Here is a 21,302-nt window from a genome sequence, read left to right on the forward strand (position 1 = left end):
AATGCTGCTTGTTGAAGTGTGCAATTACCCAGTGGTAACCTGAAGTTCGCTGTGGCACAGAACTGCTTGCCACTAAGCTGAATGATTTCTTATTACTGAGATGCTCTACAAAGTATATCTTTTAGGCTTTTCAATCGCCTCCTTCAGTGTTGACTGTCACTTGAAGTGGACTTCCTGTTTCTGAAGTCGCAAACCCAACTTTTAGTTGGTTACTTTTAATCTGGTTTTGCCTGAAATATTAGATCCATGAGCTTATTTAAACTTCATGTAAAATAGTAAATGTGCCATTAATTGGGTAGAATAAAGAATGAGGTAATTTACAGGAAGGAGGAAGCTAGGCAGTTTCTCCCAGCATTTTGTTTGTCTTGTCTTTTTAATGCAGAAGCTCTTACATTTTTATCCTAGCCCCCTTTTCAGTTAGCTATGGGCAGATTATTTAGCCCCTTAGAATAACAATTTTCTTGAAAAAGTAAGGGCTTGAGCCAGGTGATCTGTAAAGTTTCTACTCATTTCCTTTTTTTCCCTCATACTGATGATGATCCCTTGTCCTCTGATTTCTCATAACCGTCTTGCTTTTCTGAACTAAGCAGTAAAGCACTTAGATTTTAAAGCTTGTAGATATTATATAATACCCTTCCCATTACCTGAGAATGTTCTCATTCCTCTTTTTCACCTTATTTGGCTAAAGAGGCTACAAATTTAATTCTGAGGAATAAGTAGAAAGTCGTCTTAGAATACGTAACTCATAATCGACGGTCTTTGGAGACCTCTGCCCCCTTGGAGCATGTAAGTTTCAGTGCACAGAGGAGGAGATCAAACTCATTTTACCAGCAGGTTCTCTATTCACAGATTATATAGGTTGAAAAGAAAAGAGAAGCGTATGTTTGTATGCAGTAGAGTCTGGTAAAGTAAATACAGACTCAGAGCCAGAGGATTTGGTTCTAGGTTGCAGGGCATGTCGTGTAGAATTCATGTTTGTTTCTTTAACCATAGGATTGAGGCAGGCCACCACCTCTCCACCCCCTTTTCAGGAATGATTCTGCCATTCCCATGAGAGGTTAAATAACGGATGGGATTCTATAGCTATGCCTCCAGCCCTGAAACAGTCCTTGAAGAAGGACTGAATAATTGTCCAGGGTTCCCTAGTGGACAAACAGTAGGGACTGATGCTCAGTCCAGTACTTTTTCTAGTCTGTTCTTTTTGTGTATTGAAAGTTTTTCCAACAAAAAGTTTAAAGAGTCTGAATTTTCTTAGCATCATTCATTCACTTACTCAACAAGTATTTACTGAGCACAGTCTCTGTTCTCATGGAGCATGCAGTCTAGTGGGAAGATGGATATAAGAAGTAAGTGCAAATGAATGCAGACCGTGGCATGCACCCTGAAGAGCAGCGCTGTGTGGTGACTGCTGATGGGGGTGAGCCAGGTGAGGTCGAGGGGTCCAGCTTTAGACTGAGTGGGTCAAGGAATAGTCTCTCAAGCGATGTTTAATCTGAGGACTAAAGGATAAGAAGGAAGACAGCCAGATGAAGGGTGGGGCAGAAGCATTCTAGACAGAAGAAAGAGCATCCTCGAAGGCCCTAAGGTGGGAAGGAGCTGGAGAGAAGTGAGTGAGGGCATGGGCCATTGGAACTTACAGGCCACGCAGGTGAAGATGAGCTCTTTTCTGAGTGGACTGAGAAGTTGTTGAACATGACGCATCATGAGGTAATTTACATTGAAGAAGCAGCGATCTGACTGCCGTGTAAAAGTGTTAGAAAAGGAGAGCAGATGCAGCGGTGGAGGACCATCACCTGTAGCTGCCACAGCTCTTTGATTCTCCTCTCCCCCACCCCACCCCGCAGCACTGGCAGGAGACATTTTTGCATGTGTACTCACTAAGTTATATAAATAGATACTAAAAAATACATCAGCAGAAATTTTAATATTTTCCTACACATGCTCTGAGCATATGCAAACTCATTTCGGAGACTAGTTCGGATCATTGCTTCTCAGTGGCGGTAATTTTCTCCCCAGGGACACCTGTCAAGGTCTGGAGACATTTTGGGACGTCACAGCTGTGGATGTGCTACTTGTAGAGGCCAGGGATGCTCTTAAACATCCTGCAGTGCACAGGGCAGCCCTTCCACATGAGTCAAGCCTATAATGTCATCATAGACTGAGATTTACAAACCTCAGTACACGTAAAAGATGGCAGTTTAGAGTTGAGGTCATGGCTTTAAGGACAAGTGGCTACCGGCAAGATATATTATGGAGATTGAGACGGATTTCAAACTTCTCATTGATTAGAAATAGAAAATCCTGGGTGTAAACATCATGTCACACCGTACAGGAACTGTGGCTTTTTCCTTTCGTATTAGAGAACCCAGAATTTACGTATGTTCAAGATGTAGCTTTTATTTTAGACATACACCCGTGATTTTAGTTTATATGAAGTTGATGTTAGGAATAATATTTCACCTTTTATTACACTCTTAATGTTTGGTATAGAAATGATACAGAATACTACTCTGAGGGATTTTTTTTCTTTTTTCTCTTTTTTCCCCACATTGAAGTGTCAGGTAGTATTTTGGGCTGTCAGAGCCGAAAGGTAAAAATCACAGATATGATGTAGGTACTCACATAATCATTTAAAATGTAACCATTTAAAAATGTAAAATCCATTCTAAGTTTTAAACAAACGAAAAACCAGCCAGCTGGCTAGATTTGGCCCATAGACTGAAGGTGGCTAACCCCTGCTCTGAACTACTTTTAAGATATAATATCTGGAACATATAATAGACATTTGAAACAAAACTATATTCAAGGATGTAGAATCTATATAGACTACATAGGCATTGTCTTTAGAGTTTTGCCTAGAGGTGTGGCGTGGTGGTGGTGGGGGTACCTGCATATTCATGAAGGATAGAAGGAAATATTGCAGTCATGTTAGTAAGAGTGACTAAGCCTTATACATTTAAAATCTTCAGTGGTTTGTCATTTGCTTGCTGTAGGTTTAAAAATTGATAAGCTACTGCCCTCTTGTGGGAAGCTTATGTCATAGTGTTGCTTTGTTGCCTGTATTCTCTGCCTCGTGGTAGATGCACACACACTCCGAGATGACCTCTACTTGGAGGTGACACCGGGACACTTAATTATTACTATGCCAGGCTAATCGTTGCTACGACTGCTCATATGAATGATTGAGTTCACTTACCCAATACTTTTCTGAAAGGAGCGGAGCAAATGCATTTTGAAACTTCTTTCTTTTGTATAGCAGATTTGTTTGGTTCTTTTATGGCCCCCCTTTCAGGACTGGTCTTACACACACATAAAAAAGGTCTGTACTTTACTACATTGAAATTTTAGAAAATGACAAGTGAAATTTTGAAGGTGGATTTGCAACCAGTACAGGTAAATACTAGTTAAATGCTACTAAGCTTTTACAAATCAAATTTGTATGCTTTTCCTTTTTTAATGGACCTGGGAGTAGAGTGCTTCTTTTTTAACTTATTTTTTAAGTAATTGCAGAAATTGGAGGCAGTTGCAAAGATAGAACAGAGAGGTCCCATGTGCTCTTCACCCAGTTTTCCCCAGGGTTGTGTCTTATATAATTATAGTACAGTATCAGAACAGAAATTGGCATTTGCACGTGTGTGTAGTTCTGTGTCATTTTATCACATGTGTAGATCTCTTTCATACTGCCCTCTTACAGTCACTTCCACCACCGCTGACCTCTGGCAATCACTAGTCTGTTTATCATTTCTGTCATCTTGGTGTTTCAAGAATGTTGTATAAATAGAAAGAATCATACAATATATAACCATTTACAGTGGGATTTTTTTCACTCAGCATAATGCTCTTGAAATATTATTGTGTATTAATAATTTGCTTCTGTTTTATTGCTGAGTAATATTCTATAGTATGGATATACCACAGTTTATCCATCACCTGTTGTCTTCCACCAAACAATTTCAGTGTTTCCAGTTTTTCGTTGTTCCTGATAAGCTGCTATGAAAAATCATTTACAGATTTTTGAATGGATGTACATTTTTATTTCTCTATAATAGAATGCCCAGAAGCTCTGGGTTGTGTGATGTATGTTTAACTTTATAAGAAACTGCCATACATTTTCCAGAGTGACTGCTCCACTTTACCTTCCTACCAGCAACACGTGAGAGATGCAGTTTCTCTGTATGTCTACCAGCATTTGGCATTGTGACTATTTTTTATTTTTGCTGTTCTAATAGGTGTGTACTGATACCACAGTTTTCTCTTATGACTAGTGCTGTTGAATGTCTTTTAATCTGTCTTTTTGCCACCTGTATATTCTCCTCAGTGAAATATCTATTCAAGTCCCTTGTCCACTTTCTAATTGGATCATTTGGTTTTTTACTGCTGAGTTTTGAGTTTTTTAAATATATTCTAGACATGAGTCCTTTGCCAGATACGTGGTTTGTAACTGTTTCCCCCCAGTCTGTAGCTTGTCTTTTCATTCCTCTTAACCAGGGTCTTTTGCAGAACCAAAGTTACTAATTTTGATAAAGTCCAATTTATCGATTTTTTTTTCTTTTTCGGACTGTGCTTTGTTGTTTGTTTATGGATTGATGTCATGTCTAAGAACTCTTCAGCAGGCCCTAGAGTCCAAAGGTTTTTCTGTGTATTATCTTCTAAAATTCTTACAGTTTTATGTGTTCCGTATGATCCATTCTACATTAATTTTTGAATATGTATGAGACTTTTGTATGAGATTTTGTATGTAATTTTTATGTGAGATTCAGGTTTGGGTTCAGTTTTTTGGCCTACGGATATCCACTTCCTTCATTACCATTTGTTGAAATGACTCTCCTTTCTCAATTGACTTGCTTCTCCTCCTTTGTCAAAAAACAAGTTGGCCTTGGTTCCGCTGGTGCACTTCTGGGTTCTCTGTCTGTTCCCTTAGTCTAGACCCGCCACCAACACATTCACATGCCCTTGATGACACTAGTTATGCAGTAGCTCTTAAATGGGATAGAATGACTCCTCCAACTTAATTCTTCTTTTTTCGAAATTATTTTAGCTTCTCTGGTTTCTTTGCCTTTGTATATGACATTTTAGATTAATCTTGCCTCTATGTACAAAAAAATCTTGGTGGGGTTTTGTTAGGAATTTTGTTAAGCCTGTATATTAATTTGGGGAAAACTGACCATCTTTACAAGGTTCAGTCTTTCAGTACATGAGTATGACATGTCTCATTTATTTTTGTCTTTCATATCTTTCATCACCACTTTGTGGCTTTCAACATAAAGTCCCACACATGCTTCATTAGATTTATACCCAAGTATCCTCTACTTTTTTGAGCAATTGTAGATGATGTCGTATTTTCTTTTATTGAAGTATAGATGGCATTGTATTTTTAATTTCAGTTTCTTTGTGTTCATTGTTAGTGCATCGATACACAGTTGATTTTTATATTGATCTTGTATCTTGTAATGTTGCTGAATTAAGTTATTACTTCTGAAACCTCTTGGAAGTTTTTGTAGATTCCTTGAGATTATCCAACTATACAGGTAACACACACACCATCTGCAACTTAGGGACCATTTTAGTTTCTTCCTTTCCAATCTGCACGCCTTTATTTCCTTTCCTTGGCAGTTGGTGAGGACCTCCAGTACTGTGTTCAGTAGTCATAGTGCAAGTGGACATGCTTGACTTGTTCCTGGCCTTAGGGGGAACGTGTTGTCCTTCACCATTAAGTATGATGTTAAGCTGTATTTTTTTGTAGACTAAACTGACTTAGTCATGGTTTATGCTAATTTTTAAAAAATATATTGCTGAATTCCATTTACTAATGTTTTGTTAAGGATTTTTGCCTGTATACTAATGGATCTTATTGGTTTGCTGTTTTCTTGTAGATTTGGATATCATTATTAATATAAAATAAGTTGGGAAGTGTTCCTTTCACTTCTGTCTTTTTAAAGAGTTTGTGTAGAGTTGATGGTAATTCCTTTTAAAAACACCTGGTAGATGTCTCCAGTGAAACTGTCTGAGCTTGGGGATTTTGGGGGTGCGGGGAGTTTATAAACAAATTCAGTATCTTTAAATGACCTCTTTCATGATGGATGAGTTGTGTTGGTTTGTACTCGTTGGGGAGTTGATCCAGCTCATCTGAGTTGTCAGATTTACATGTTTGCATGTGTGGAGTTGTGCAGTGTTCCTTTGTTGTTCTTTCGATGTCTGTGGGGTCTGTAGGGACCTCCCATTTTATTCTTGATATTGGTGATTCGTGTCTTCTCTTTTTTTTTTCCTCTGTCAGTCTTCTTAAAGTTTTGTTAAATTTTATGGACCTTTTCAAAGAGCCTGCCTTTTGTCCCATTGATTTTTTTCCTCTATTTTTCCCTTTTCTGTTTCATTGATTTCTGCTCTTTTTAATTTCTTTCTTTCCACTCGCTTAAGGTTTCTTTCTTTAGATGAGCACTTAGGTTATCAATTTGAGACTTTCTTTCTAAATTTAAGCACTTAGTGCTATAAATTCCTCTCTCAGTACTCTTAGCTATGCCTCACGAGTTTTAATGAATTATATTTTCAGTGTGTTTTTTAAATTTCACTTTGGACTTCCTTGACCCATAGATTATTTGGACGTATACCACTAGGTTTCCAAGTGTGTGGAGATGTTCCTGTTATCTTTCTGTTACTGGCTTCATAGTGGTCGGAGACACATCTGATACGATTTCAATTCTTTTACATTTGTTGAGGTTTACTTTTTGGCCTATGATATCGTCTGTCTTAAATATATGCTCCATGAGGACTTGAAAAGCACGTGTATGCTGCTCTTGTTGGGTGAATGTTCTTTAAATGTCAATTAGATTCGGGTGGTTAAAGCTGCCGTTGAGTTCTTTAGTCTCCACTGTAGTACTAACTGATTGTATGTGTATATAATATCCCTGACTTTTTTTTTTTTTTGGCATGGCTTTATTTCTCTGATGTATGTTTATATGCAGTATCTAATTCTAAATTTCTCTTGACTTTCCCCCTTCAGTTTAATGAGTGGTGTTAAGAATAATGTTGGAAGAGGAATCAACGTTGCCTTAGTAAATGGTAAGAATCATTGTTTTAGCTTATGGATGTAGTCAGTGGGTGTTTATATGGCCTTAAGTAAAATACACTCTGATCTCAAGAGATCAGGTCAGAAAGAGCTGCACTTGACATTAAAGCCCTCCCTCCCACCCTCCCAAAAAGCCAACTGCACATGGAGACTTGGCATCTCAGTAGTTACAGCATGCTTTCTTGGGAGCATCCAGCTTGCTTTGCAAGGTGTAAGAGCCTCCCATGAGGTTGCCAGGATACAACCACTCTTAACATTAAATTAATGAATTCTTGTTGCACATTTTGGAATCCTAACATAATATGAAGATAGACTGACATGAATGAGGGTGTGTAAAACGACAAAAGGGTGGGGGATGGTTGGATGGGGTGTGGGGACGAATGGAGAGTAGGAGTCAGTTGTAATTTTTCAGTGTCATCCACATTGAGTCCTGAACATCTCAAGCGTTCTTGCAAAATCAAATCCAAAAATATGAGCCCATGAAGAGAGGCCTGCCTAACTGCATGCTCACCTCTCTTCCTGGTACAGTAACCCTGTAAAGCTGTAAGGGCAATGAGAAACCACAGCCACCCTACCCAGTTCATGGTGGAGGAAAATATTTTTTATTTCTTTCATATGAGATACATTTTTGCGTTTCTACCTTATTCATTTTCTTAAGTATAAAACGTTCTATACATATTTGTCTATTCAATTGATAGCAAAAAGAAAATTCATTTTAAAAGGGAATCAAATATAAAAATTTTTGAAAGATGGCTTTCAATGACAAATAGCATGGTTCCATTCATTTTTTTTAAAGGTTTATGTATTGGGGGTAATTTTTAAATAAGAGAAGATGGTTAACACTGAAAGGCTGAAATAAGGCTGAAAAATATCTACCTTTGAATTTGAGTGGTCTGCAGTTAGCGTGAACTTACGTTTGCTACTCTTTGGCTTACAAGATTAGTGAGAAAGTCCTTTCCAAAAATTACCCTGCTAGAAAAAATTTTAAGATGCATACAGTTCATATTTTAAGTCTTTCTCAAAATAATTCTTTCTCTGCTAATGAATTCACACTTACCATTGGACAAGATCATTTCTTATACAATGTAGAGTATATTTCAGTTGCCTAATTTGCCATGAATTCAATCTCTTTCAGGAAAAACAGGAGACGTATTAGACACCAGATATTTTGACATGTGGGGAGGAGGTAAGTGTGAATGACATGTAACTGTTCTGTCGCCAGCACTGAATCACATCAGTATAATGTAGCCCACTAGTGAGAAAATAATGGTACTATTTTGTGTTAGTTTACTTTGTTTCTCTTACTTTCTGTTTATTAAATGTCCAACTGTATTTAAGTGATCAGTCATACTGCACACATTTTGCTTTTTCATAAAAATTGCTGGTGATGTACGATTAAGAGCAATAATATCACAATTAAGACTTTTAAAAATCTGAGTCCTGTTTTCTGCAGAACAACTAATTCAGAGGTTTGGACTCCTAGGTTTCTGTCTGAAATTTTAGAAAAGAATAAGTAATTTGTAGAAAGGCATAACCAATGTAAGCACATTTAACTGACTGAATTGCTTTTTTTACAAATGATTTTTCAGTCTCAAAAATAAATCATGACCAGGATTATTATTCAAGTAGATGAATATTTGAGAGAAGAAGTAGAATTTTCTTTCTGGTCCATTGGACTTAGAGCAATGCACAGATACCTTCCTAATTTGGAAGTTACTCAGGCAGCAGGTGAAATTAGTCACCAGCATCCAGAGAAGGGCCTGGCACCTCGAAGAAGAATGTGCCCAAAAGAAGGTGCTTTCTTCCTCAAGTGTGAGGGAAGCCAGCACTGATTCATCTTTGATTCTTCTCTAAGCTGTTGGTTTGGGAAATTCATCAGCAGGAGGCTGTCTTCTGCACCTCGCCATCCTCATCCCCTTTCTGTGGTCCCTGGAAGCCCGGAGTTGTTAGGCTTCCTGAAATTTGTGCTGTTTTTGACTACTCAGCTTTTCTGATATTTCTTTAGCTTGTAATGAGATGCCGGGTATTATTTTTTAAATGAGATAGAAGAACTTTTCATAGCTGTCCAAACTGTGTTAACTTAAAATGTGCCATCAGTTTTAGATTCTGACGGCATAATTGGTTCTACCAAAACGTACCACACAGAAACACACTTACAAAACTGTTGTCAAAAATCAGTCATGTGACCAGAAGCTCTGGTCTTTCATCTCAGGCAGGTTGACTACTGCTGAAAATACTCCTTGGGTTAAGACATTATTACAGTTTACTGCCATCTTTACATTTAAATGGAAGTGATTTGTTAGCTGCTCTGTTATATTTTTTCTAAACTGAAAATGCTGTTATTTTAAAATAGAGTTCATTTAGAGAAAATCATTAGAATCTTTGCCGTGGAACAAAACTGAGTAAATTTGAAGTAACCCAGTTTTGAAGGAGTATTAGACTCGGGGGCAGTAAGGACTCTGACGTTATAAAGAGTTCAAGGTGGAACATGTAGTACCTGATCAGACTGACCTCTTTAACATCACCAGTTTATAGTCACAGAAGTGATTTCAGTCCCTGTGAATCTTGGTATCCTCTTCTTCAGAAAAGTATCTATGCAAACAGTTTTACATAAACTCAGGGAGTCCATGAGTCTTTCTCCTGCCCCCCTCCATTTCTTGCTTTAAATCATAAGTCATGCTTTAATGTGATTTTGCTATATATTTTTTTTTCATTTAGCCCCTGGGATGTCAGTACTAAAGACAACACAGGATGAATCAGGATTAGGAAATTTTAAGTTGTGGGGAAAGTTAGTTTTTAACCTGTTCATAAGAAATTAAACCCTCAACCCTTTCTTTTTCTTCAGATGTGGCCCCATTTATTGAGTTTCTGAAGTCCATACAAGATGGAACAATAGTCTTAATGGGAACATACGATGATGGAGCAACCAAGTATGTAAACTTAAAAATTTATTCAACTTTTTTGAGCTACAGTTTATAATAGTATAAGCAATATATTTTCAATGAAAAAATGTATAAAATAGAACAAAGTAATCCAACTTTCAGATAAACACTATTAACATTTCTCTAAATTTTGCTTTCTTCTCTTTGTGTATTGATCATGCATATCTTGTGAAATTAGGCTCACGTTGTAAAGTTAGTTATACTCTTTTATATTCTGTTTTTAACAACTGTAGTTGTGTTTTCTGATGATAATAATACTCCAGTAGAATTTTTGTATGGCTCTCCAACAGTTGATCATACAGCCCCACTTTTATTTAAAAGTTCCCTAGTATTGCCAAATTTTTTTGTTTATTATAAATAACATGATAAACCTCATTTTACATTTTTTGCACCTCTCATTATGTTCTTAGGGTGAATTCCTAGAAGTGGAATTAGTTGGGAAAGGATAAATGTGATAGAGTTTTCATAAAGTTTAGTAGATGGTAGTTTGTAACTTTTTTCTTAAAATTGTCTATGATGTAAAATTTGGAGAAAAAAGAAGGGCACAAAAGAGCTCAAGCACAAGTTACTGTTCATCTCACCTACTCAAAGATAACCATTGATAATACTTTAGTTTCTGTCTCCATACTTCTTAATACACATGTTTTCTTCACGTTACACTTTTGGAATGGTAGTATTTAGAGCATATCTTTTCAGCTATGCATGTGGTGAGAATTTTCCCATATCATTACATATTTTTCATAGCAAAATTTTTCCTGTCTACTTAGTATAGTTTTTAAATACAAAAATTTATTTGACAAAATACCTACTGCTAGAGTCTTACGCTATTTCTAATTTTTCATACTTAGCAAAAATGTACTGTCTTAAAAATTTTTTAATAATCATCTCTGTTTTCCTAAGATAAAATATTTTGAAGTTGAAGTTGTTGAATTAAATGATGTGTATTTTTTTAAAGGATTTTTAAAAGTTCGTACCAATTTTACATGTCTCTCAGAAGTTCCATGACACTGATTGTTCATTTTTTTAAAGTTTCCAATTCTAAATGTTTTGGAAAGGCATCTTGTGTTAACATGCCTTTCTTTGGTTATTGGGGAGCCTGGATCTTTTTTCACAAGTGTTTTTGGCTCCTCCTCTTGTACATTGTCTTTTGACTTAGATTGACTCATATGGATTTGTAAGAGCCCTTTCTATGTTGAGGATATTAACCATTTTTCATGTTAAAATCTATTATTTTTTTAAAATTTTGTTAATTTATGGGGCTTTTTGACTTTTGGAAGTTTAGACTAATTCTTATGTAATTAAGTATATGGATTTTCCTTTTCGGTCTTTTCCACTTTATACCTGAGAAGTACTTTTCCATCTCCAAATTAAATATTTTGTAGATTTTTCCTTTTCCAGTGATTTCACTGTTTTCATTCATTTTTAAAAATCCACTTGTAATTTTCCAGTGACTTACAATGCCTGTTGCTAAGTGGACTGGACTTTGATTCTAGAAGTTCTGTGCTGTTCATCTATTTATCCCTGCTCCAATAAGATACTATTTCAGTTTTTAATTATTTTATTAAATGAGCATACTTAATACCTTGCTGATGGGGCTAAGTCCCCTGTAATAGTCTTCTTTCTCAAAAACATTCTCTTCTATGATACTTTATCCAAATGATTTTTATCAAGACTAAAAAATATTTCTTACAGATTTTAGTTGAAAGGCTTTAAAACTATAAGTTCCATGAAGGAATATGGCATGTCTTCTGTTTACTGATTTTTGTGTACATGTATTTAATGCATAACTACAACACTGTAGATTTGCACTAAGAAAATAGTGCCACTTTATGAACGTTTCTAAGCTGCAGCAGGTTCATTTATTGACATTGTACATTTTATCTGGTTCAGCTAAGGATGTGTTAAATCCATAGACTGAAGGTTAAATAAAACTGGCATATTCATCCATTGCCTTTTAGCTAGACAGAACTAAACACAACGTAATTAGGCTTTTCTTATCAAAAACAAGTAACTTGCTGAAATATTAGGACATTACATGGATAATTTGAAGTTTAAAATTTTTTTTAAAAGCCCTACTTTTTAAAATAGACACATACAACCTCTCTTTTTCATCAGGTTATTTCATCATTACACCTGATGGTCGTAAGACCTATTCCCCTTCTTAGCCGTATCTTAGCCATACCTAAGAACTAAGGCAAGGATGATGGTTACTCTTTAGCTACTATTTCTTGATGCTTATCAGATGCACCTAATGCAGCCGCAAAAGACCATTTAACTTACAAAGCAAGAGTAGAAAATCTAACCTTTTGATCTAACCAAGTCTTTACACTTGGTAAATATACAATTCAACTTCTGTGCATTTAAATTAATTCAGTTGTATACATTTTCAGTTTGGAGCACATGAATTTATATTTTGAATACTTCCCTCTTCCAGCATGCTTAAATTGTAAGCATCTTGTCCTTTATACAGAAATGGACAAACAATCTTTATGAAGGGCTATCTACATCTACTAACTCTAACCAAGTATAAACCTGTATTTTGGCGGATGTCTGATTTTCAAACATCTGAAATGTCCATCAGTTGTGGTATATCCAGGCTTATGTGGGAACAGAAGCTCCATCTACTTCTACTGATGTGTTATGGCTTCTCCTTACATATGGCCACTGGGTTTTACCTCATAAGGAATGGTTGTTTCTCCTACTTACTCCCAAGAGAGTTTAGAATATGAAATGGGGCATAGCTTAAGTGGTAGAGTGCATGCTTAGCATGCATGAGGTCCTGGGTTCAATCCCCAGTACCTCCTCTAAAAAAAAATTACCTCCCCACCAAAAAATAAAATAAAACTAAGTTATTAAAAAAAAAACAAACAAAAAAACAGACTGAGAGCCACAAAAAAAAAAAAAAAAAGATTTAAAGAAAAAAAAAGAATATGAAATGGATGTGCCTGCTCTCTCCAGGCTAGAGAGTTGGTGTCCACTGCACGGTGATCAGGGAGAGCAGGACTCAGTTCTCTGTGGCTGCTGCTCTCTGGGCCTAGTCACTGCTGTACATAATGAGCTCCTCGCCTGTACCATGAACTTCAGCAGGGTGGTTGGCGTTGGTCTCCATCACACATTTCCCAAAGTTTGTTCGGTAAAACCTCAGTCCTTTAAACCTGTAATGATCAAATAAGTTTGGGGGTAGCATCATGGATTTGGCCCCTTTTAAGGATTTACAATGAAAGACTTTCAAGTTCTCTCCTAAAGAAACCTCTTTACCTTTGTTAATCCCAGTACTTCTTTGATTTTAACTAGGAAATCCGTTTTAAAAACAAAACAGGAAATAAAACCTGTATCTAAGACAGCTTACGCTCTCTGGAGTGAAGTCAGTGTTGATGCCTACATTCCACCTCAAACCCCCTAAAATAAGTTGGTTTCTGTTTTTTTAATAAAGAGTGTAATGGTTTGAATGAGCAAGCTGTGTTTTGTTATTCTGCTCCTCCTTTTGGGGAGAACACTCTGTGACGTGTTAACTTCATGCCTAAGTGAAGGGTTTAACTGTGGATATCTTGAAAGGATCTTAGCGGTCATCTGAAACTATTCTTAAGTGAACGTTACGTCCTCAGAGTGGTCTCCCTCCCAATTCCACCTGGTCGGCTCAGCTTACATAAAAATGGAACAACGAAACATACCCCCCCAAATCACTTGATATTTCAAGTTTTAGAACTAATTGCATTTCTCTTTCATTTTTCTCTTCTCCAGGCTCAGTATACATGACTCTTAACTTTTTATCGTGTTACGTTTCTAGGTCATTTCACCCTCCTGGCTGCATTTCTTGGGTATTCTCTAAGTGATTATTGTCTCTCTTACAATGAGTGCCCCAGTCAGGCACAGTGCTCCAGATGTGGTCTGGCCACTGCAGGGTACAATGGAGATACTAGCTCACCATGTTTGAGAAATTACATTTCTTTGAATATTTATGGAAACTAATATTGTGTTCATTTTCTTGAAGCAGTCACATCACATTTTGGTTTATGAATTTTTGGTCAAGTTAAATTCTCAGATTCTTTTCATTTGATCTCAGACTTTTTTTTTTTTTTTTAAACCACTGTCAAGTCAAGTCATTGTCCCCATTCAGAACTTGCTTTCGTTTCATCTCAGTGAAGGACATTATAGTCATTTATCTTTGTTAAATTTAGTTTTGCTGTTATTGGCCCACTTGGTCTTGATTCTGACATTTGTCCTGTGAGGTTTCCATGATCCAGGCTTTGTACTCTTTCCAGAGTCATTCCAGTGTCTGAATCTAAGTCATCGATAAACATGTTCACCAAGGGCAGCGTGCCACCCAGCTAGAGGCCTGCTCCAGGAGAGTCATCTATTAATCAGCTGCAGAAACTACTTTTCAGAGAGTTTCCAACATACTCCAATAGGCATACCATCCAGTTGCTGTTCCATCGTTTTATTCATAGAGGTTTTTTTCTGAGACCGTCAGATGCCCACTTGAAATTCATGAACGATGCTAATTATAATACCCTGATGACTGCTGAGAAATCTCTTAAAGCTATGTGAGATGGACATTAACTTGGCTTTATTCCTGCCTCCTTCCCACTACGGCCTCTCTTTTCTTCTGTTTTAATACTCACAGGACCTCCTTGTTGTAATCCATTCTAGAATTTCGCTAGGAATTAGAGTTAGTTTTATTGGACCGTTGCTTCCAACAGTTTCCTTGTCTTTTTTGAAAACGAGTATATTTAACTAATTTTTAATGTCTTAGCATCTTCATTTTCCATGATGCTTCTTTAAAAATAACTGACATTATTACCTTGAAGATTGTATTAACAAGTGCCTTGAAAATTTAAGTGTGTGACGAGTGTGAGCCTGGAGGCTTAAATTATTTTAAAGCACTTACTATGGACATTCCTGAACTACTGTCCCCTTTTTATATTGATCAAAGAGTGTCTGCCTCCCCGGAAAAGACAGTTGTGCTTTGATCTTGATGTTAATATCATTCTTGTGAAACAGGGAGGTCCCTTCGTGACGTTAATTTGTCCTTAGTAGCAGCAGTCCTTTCTGTGGCCTTTAGCAGTCTTATGAGTCTCATCTCATTTTGAGCACTCTGAGTCTTTCTGGTAGAAGTATTTAAAGTTTTGTCATTAGTAATATGACTTGCCTTGTGTTTTTTGCACACTTCCTTTCCAGAGTGTGAACCCATCACAGAACACTCCTGTAGTAGCACTAACGCAAAAACTGTCCTTCCCCGCCCCAGATTGTTAGCAATTACGTGGTGAAAATTGTTGGATTTTTTTTGGTTTGTTTTTAAATAGTCATATTCCCATTAGAGTTTCTACTCTGAACTTTTTATAATATGCTCTCTTTAGAATCTAGGCTGTGTGGTCACCGCTGCCTAGCATTTCTTATTCTTCCAGCTCCTAAGGTAATGTGATTTTCTTCCAAAGTTCTCAACACTTCCCAACTGGTTCTTCCCTGTTAATCAGAGTTGAGCCCAGAGTATCAGTTCCCCTGTTTGCTTTCTGTACATTTCAAGAAAGGTGGTGTTGGCTTGGTGGGGCGGTGGGACTGAAGACCTATCAGCTGTTCCTCCTTCCTCAGCAGAGATGGAGGCAGGTCTCGGAGGCAGCCTGTCTCCAGGCCCCTCTTCCCCCTCCTCCTCCACGCTGCCTCTGTGCAGCTTTGGAATCTCTTCTAGGGAAGCTCAGTCCCTGTCCCTGTCTCCCTTCTGGCTTGTCAGAGGATAATTTTCTATTCATTTTAAAGAAAATTCTCAACTAAAATAATTTATTCCATATACATTTTTTAAAATTTTTTCAGCTAGTTAAGGCCATTAGCAAAGATTAAAATAATATGTAACAAACTCCTGGTGTTCCTACATAGAAAACAGTTGACCCTCGAACAATGTGGAGGTTAATCTAAGTATTATTTATAGTCAGCCCTACGCATGCGTGCTTCCTCTGCATTCACGGACTCAACCAACCACAGACTGTGTAGTATTGTATTTACTGTTGAAAAACATCTGCATGTAAGTGGAGCCAGGCAGTCTTCAGATCCAGGACATCCTAATACTGTTTAGAAACAAGAAAACAGTGTTCAGACAATACTTTCAAGGAGTGTGCCTCTACTGCAGAAGCTGCTTATCAAGGGAACAAGCAGACAAAGGCCATGAGAGTTAATTGACATAAGGATGGGTACAGGAAACACCGCTAGATGACCTTTGGGGGAAAGCCGGAAGTGTGTACGCATGGTTCTCTGTGCAGGTCTCAGAACTTTCAGAGGCCAAGACGTCCCTGGTCCTTTTGCACAGCCATTTCATTTGTTTTTATTTCCCTTGGTTATAAATGCATCACTTTAAATATTAGCTATGAGTCTGCAAGGCTCCATATTCCAGGGCTACACCTGGTTTTCTTAACCAAATTCGAGTGAGCTTCCCCCAGGAGGACAGCAGTGCCCAAGCTGTGGCTAAGACAGCTCTACGGCCCCAGGATGTGCTTGTATACATTGGAGAAGCTAATGATATATGTAGTTCTTTCCTGTTTTAGGAAGCTTTTTAACATAAATTATCCCATGTGTCTTCAAGTTACTTAAATGAGAACTGTTGTGTAGTGTTCCTTTCATTCGTGCAGTAAAGGCTTAGCTCACTGATGTTAGCATGGGATGCTTCCAAGAACGCTGTGGGATAAACAGGGGCCTTCCTCACTGACCCTCCTGCTATTTGCAGCGAATGATCCTCCAGCTGTTTGCAAATATAAAACTTGCCTTGCCTCAGATTTTAGGGGTCAATCAGAGAGGTTTGTTCTGCTCAGTGCCATCTCTTGGGTGATATAAAGGACTTAAAGTACCTGCACAGGTGTCCCTTAGTTGTCTTTTTGTTCTTTTTTCCAGCTCTACAGCTAGCATGTGTTCCCTAAATTCCCTTCTCCCTTTCCAGTCAGAGGGGAGATGGAGAGGCACTCGACATCAGGATGATAACCTACACACAGTTCCTTCGTGGCATCTTTTACCTAGCTGGTTCCCTAGCAGTTGCCTTTTGTCACTGCCCTCTCTCCGCTGGCAGGTCCTTAGCTGCCATGTGGTTAATATTTTCATTTTTATTAAATAACCACTTGGCAGTTGTCATTGAAGTAGAGTTTATATCCCTTTTCTCAAAATGCATTTTCTTTTAAATAAAACATAGTGTTAGAAACAGCCAGATTCCTGTCAGCATTTACCTTTGCTCTATTCAGATGTAATTTACAAAGGATTTAGTGGAGAGTCAAAGTGATTTTTAATTTTACAGAGATATTGGTTGCTTAAGATCTTGGGTTAGGGGGTGGTGGTAAGCTTGCTTGTCATGCACGAAGTCCTGGGTTCAACCCCCAGTGCCTCTGTTAAGGGAGAGGGAAAAAGATCTTGGGTTAACCTGGGTAGGCAAAACTGCTAACTACAGTGTCCCTTATTTATTTGAAGGATGTAGATGAAAATGTTGTTAAATAAAGACATTTAAAAGGTACTTCTAAATAGCATAAACTTAAAATTAATTGCTAGGTTTCATTTCTTTCATAACTGAAGAATTCAAGTGGTAGGATTGTTACTCTGAAAAAATCTGTTTATTCCTTTCGTGTGCTCTTCTTTAAGCCAACGTTTTCTCATTGTATGTTAAATACCCTGGATGTGTCAGTATTAGATAACATACGGTGCACCACATTTATTGTATTACTCTTTTGTTCCCTTTTTAAGGCTCAATGATGAGGCGCGGCGGCTCATCGCTGAGTTGGGGAGCACGTCTATTACTAATCTTGGTTTTAGAGACAACTGGGTCTTCTGTGGTGGGAAAGGCATTAAAACAAAAAGCCCTTTTGAACAGGTTAGTGTCTCAGACTTTCATAATTAATGGACAAAAGCAAATTGTGTGAAACCATACGGTACATACTCCTATCCCAGCTATTTGATGCTTAAAGTAGACACTGAAATATGTTTTTATATTTTTCATAAGTTCTTGGTAGTCAATTATTTGAAATAGCCATGGCACTATTTTAATTTTAAAACTTAAAGTTAGTCAGATTTCTGCATGGAAATTTTTTTTCCTACATGACAGTACATTGGGCAAGTGATTACTTTTATCTTAATCCTTTTAGGAAGTTGGTTATTAAAGATTTTAATTGAGCTTTTGATATAATAATCAATCGAGTTTAGAAATACTTTAGAACTTAGTAGAATGTAAACTCTACTCTTTGACTCAGAAGATCCTTTAAAAACCATCTGCCATGTTTTGTTCATTCAGCTGTGATCTGAAGGTCTGCCGCTACATGCCAGACCCCAGGGGTGGCTCATTTACTATCTTGAACAATAATTTGTATGATTGTTGATGTGAGTGTTCCTGAAGTGAGTGCGCGTGAGTATGTTATTGTTGATGTGAGTGTTCCTGAAGTGAGTGTGCGTGAGTATGTTATTGCAGATACACAGTTCACTAAAGTCTTAAAAATGTATATACCATGATTGTGTTCCAACAGCACATAAAGAATAACAAGGACACAAACAAGTATGAAGGCTGGCCCGAGGTGGTAGAAATGGAAGGATGCATCCCCCAGAAGCAAGACTGACGTGCGGAGAACTGAGGGGGCCACACACTCACTGTTGGTGGGGAAAGCTGTAACAGAACAAGGACATGTAAATATTTTAAGAGCATGCAGCCCTGTCGGTGTGTGCATGACCATTATCTCTTTTGATATCAGGATTATTTATTGCTAACGTAAATAGACATCTTTGTACATAGTCATCATAATGAGCAAGTCACTGAACCATTTCTGAGCACATCTCCCTAACGGTACAATGTTTAGACGGCGATGATAATGGCATCTTTTAGTTCTAAAAGCGTACCCAATGGATAACAGGACTGATTTGCAAAATATATTGATATATATACTATTGCTGTGAAAATCTATCATGGAATAATACGGATATTAGGGAGACTTTGTTTTCTTTTATATATATATAAATATATAGGCTTTTGATGATAGTATCTTTTAAATTAAAAAGATATTTGGCTAGTTGTGTGTGTAATGTTACTTTACAGTCTGGCTCTCCTGCTGTATGTCTTTTCTTAGTCTTTCTCTTCCTTTCCCAAGAAACCTAGAAATAAAATACAAAAATTTACATCAAATATGTGAAAAGCACAACAGAATTCTCTCTTTTTTTTTTTTTTTAATGTACACAGTGAAAAGTAAATATATTCATGTAGATGGCATTCAGGACCGTAGCTGGATGGGTTTTGTGTTGGTAATGTGAGTAACTTGATTTTGTATAAGCTATTTAAGACCAGAGGTGGCAACTCCACAGAACTGAGAAAGCAGGCTGGGTCCCTGCCTCAGCCCCATCAGGTCTTTTGAGACAGCCATGTCAGTATATTTAGAGTGAGACTGGCGTACGTGTTCCTTACTTAATTGTAATTGGCATTGATCAAGCGGTTTGGAAACAGGCATGCGCTACTATCATAATAATTTTGATATGTAAACCAAGAAATTCCAGTTTTACTGTCCTCTAACTTCTTAATAGCAATTTTTTGCCTGAAAAGATAACTACGTACTTAGAAAAGTCCTAATTACTGATTGGGACTGATAACATTAAAAAAATAATTTTATTTGACACACAATGACATTATACCCAATTCTACATAAAAATATAAGAGAGCTAACTTTTGTTAACTTCAGATGTTCGCAAAATGCCTCAAGTTTTAAAATATTTTTAGGGGATTAAATATCAATTGTGTATGAAGTATCAAACTAGAGCATAAACAAACGTAATGATCAGACTGCCATTCACCATAAAAGGCAGCACTTAAATTTTAGATGACATAAAAAAACTAAAAAGCAGTATTTTTGATTTTGCTGTAAACCAAGTTGGAAGGTATTTGGCTTTTTCTAAATATCAGTGAGTTTGGGGGTACTGTTTCTTCCCTCAAACTGAATGTAATTCATGAATAAAATGTACCTTACACATTTAGACGATTTTTGTAAACTTTTCAGATTTTCGGTGCTTATATGGTAAATCACATTCAGCACATGTATTTTGACATTTAAAATACTTCCCTCGATTCTGTAAATTAAAAGAATAGCTATTTTACAGTTCCAGGGATGGTGAAATAAATGTTCCTTTTTTTAAATAATGAGAATAAATACTCTTGGTTTTTGCATTGTGAACTTTTTTGTATTATCTGGCAAAGTGTGATACCAACAGATCCTCACACGAAGGTTTGTCAAGCGTTTATTGTTCTGCTTAATGTGCAAGATCTGTCATTCTTGTTCAACATGCTAATATGAGGATATATCTTAACACGGATGGAATTTGAGTATCTAGATGGCAGGACATCCCTTTCAAGATAAAGACTATAATAGCTTTGTAGAGGTGGATAAAACATAATGGATAAAGATGGGTTATGTAACTGCTTTCATGCAGTTTGCTTCTGTTAGAATTCTGTCTTTTATAGATTATGCCAACTTTTAACTTTGGAAGCAATAACCTTACTGTATTTCATTTTCAGATAGCTTTAAAAAAATCAACATTGGAAATGCGGCAACACTCATTTAATTTTCAGAATTTTCATTAAAATCAGAAATTTGGCCTTGACACTTTGATATTTTAAATGATGTTTAAGGACTTACAGATGTGTTTTGTATTTGTAATCATAGATGCTTTCCCTTGAACAAGTGTATTATAATATGCCTGTTAAAATTAAGCGAAGACAGTAGAAAAATTAGTGATATTTGAGAACTTAAAGAAAAATTGGGTCAGAATCTTTATATTCCTGACTTTAATTTGATTAAAGTAAAATTTATCGTTGTTCTTTCTATATTGTATTTGTTTTGAAGTGAATTAGCTAATATTTTATAATTTTTACCACATGAAGCTCAGTGCATTTAGCCTGTATTATGTTTTATAAACTTAAAGTTTATACAAATTATAAATAAGTTGACCCCCCAAAAAAAGACGTTAGTTTCATTCAATTTGGTTGGCACTCCTCATTTTTGAATAAAAGAATGAGAAACATGTTGTGTTCAGTTAGTAGAGCAGTTGAAAATGGAAATGCCTTCAGAATACTTTTTAAAATGAATATGGAAAGAATTGCTTGTGTTGATCAGGGAAAAGATTTGCCACTGAACCTCTTCACCTGGGCCTTGAACAGCAATGCGTGCATGTGAGTTAGGGGTTGTAGAATAAAGTACCAGATTCTTCACTATCTAAAGCAGTCCTCAGAGGCGTTCTTTTGCTGTCTTTTCCCAGGGTGATTTTTCTGTCCTCTGCCTAGTTTTTGATTGTCACAAGCCAGT

The 21,302-nt window shown here is 36.9% G+C and overlaps 1 protein-coding gene across 1 annotated transcript in view; it reads left to right on the plus strand.

Annotated features, from left to right (window-relative positions):
* Positions 1-21,021, plus strand: part of FAM3C (FAM3 metabolism regulating signaling molecule C) — a 45,216-nt gene extending 24,195 nt beyond the window's left edge. Inside the window, exons 6-10 of the mRNA XM_032483606.1 lie at positions 6,998-7,056; positions 8,199-8,249; positions 9,909-9,993; positions 17,716-17,842; positions 18,489-21,021. Of these exons, the coding sequence (XP_032339497.1) occupies positions 6,998-7,056; positions 8,199-8,249; positions 9,909-9,993; positions 17,716-17,842; positions 18,489-18,578 (412 nt within the window). The 3' untranslated portion in view covers positions 18,579-21,021. The remainder of the gene's footprint in view (positions 1-6,997; positions 7,057-8,198; positions 8,250-9,908; positions 9,994-17,715; positions 17,843-18,488) is intronic.
* Positions 21,022-21,302: the final 281 nt, after the last annotated feature.

This window comes from Camelus ferus, chromosome 7, assembly GCF_009834535.1.
Source record: "Camelus ferus isolate YT-003-E chromosome 7, BCGSAC_Cfer_1.0, whole genome shotgun sequence".
Classification (NCBI taxonomy): domain Eukaryota; kingdom Metazoa; phylum Chordata; class Mammalia; order Artiodactyla; family Camelidae; genus Camelus; species Camelus ferus.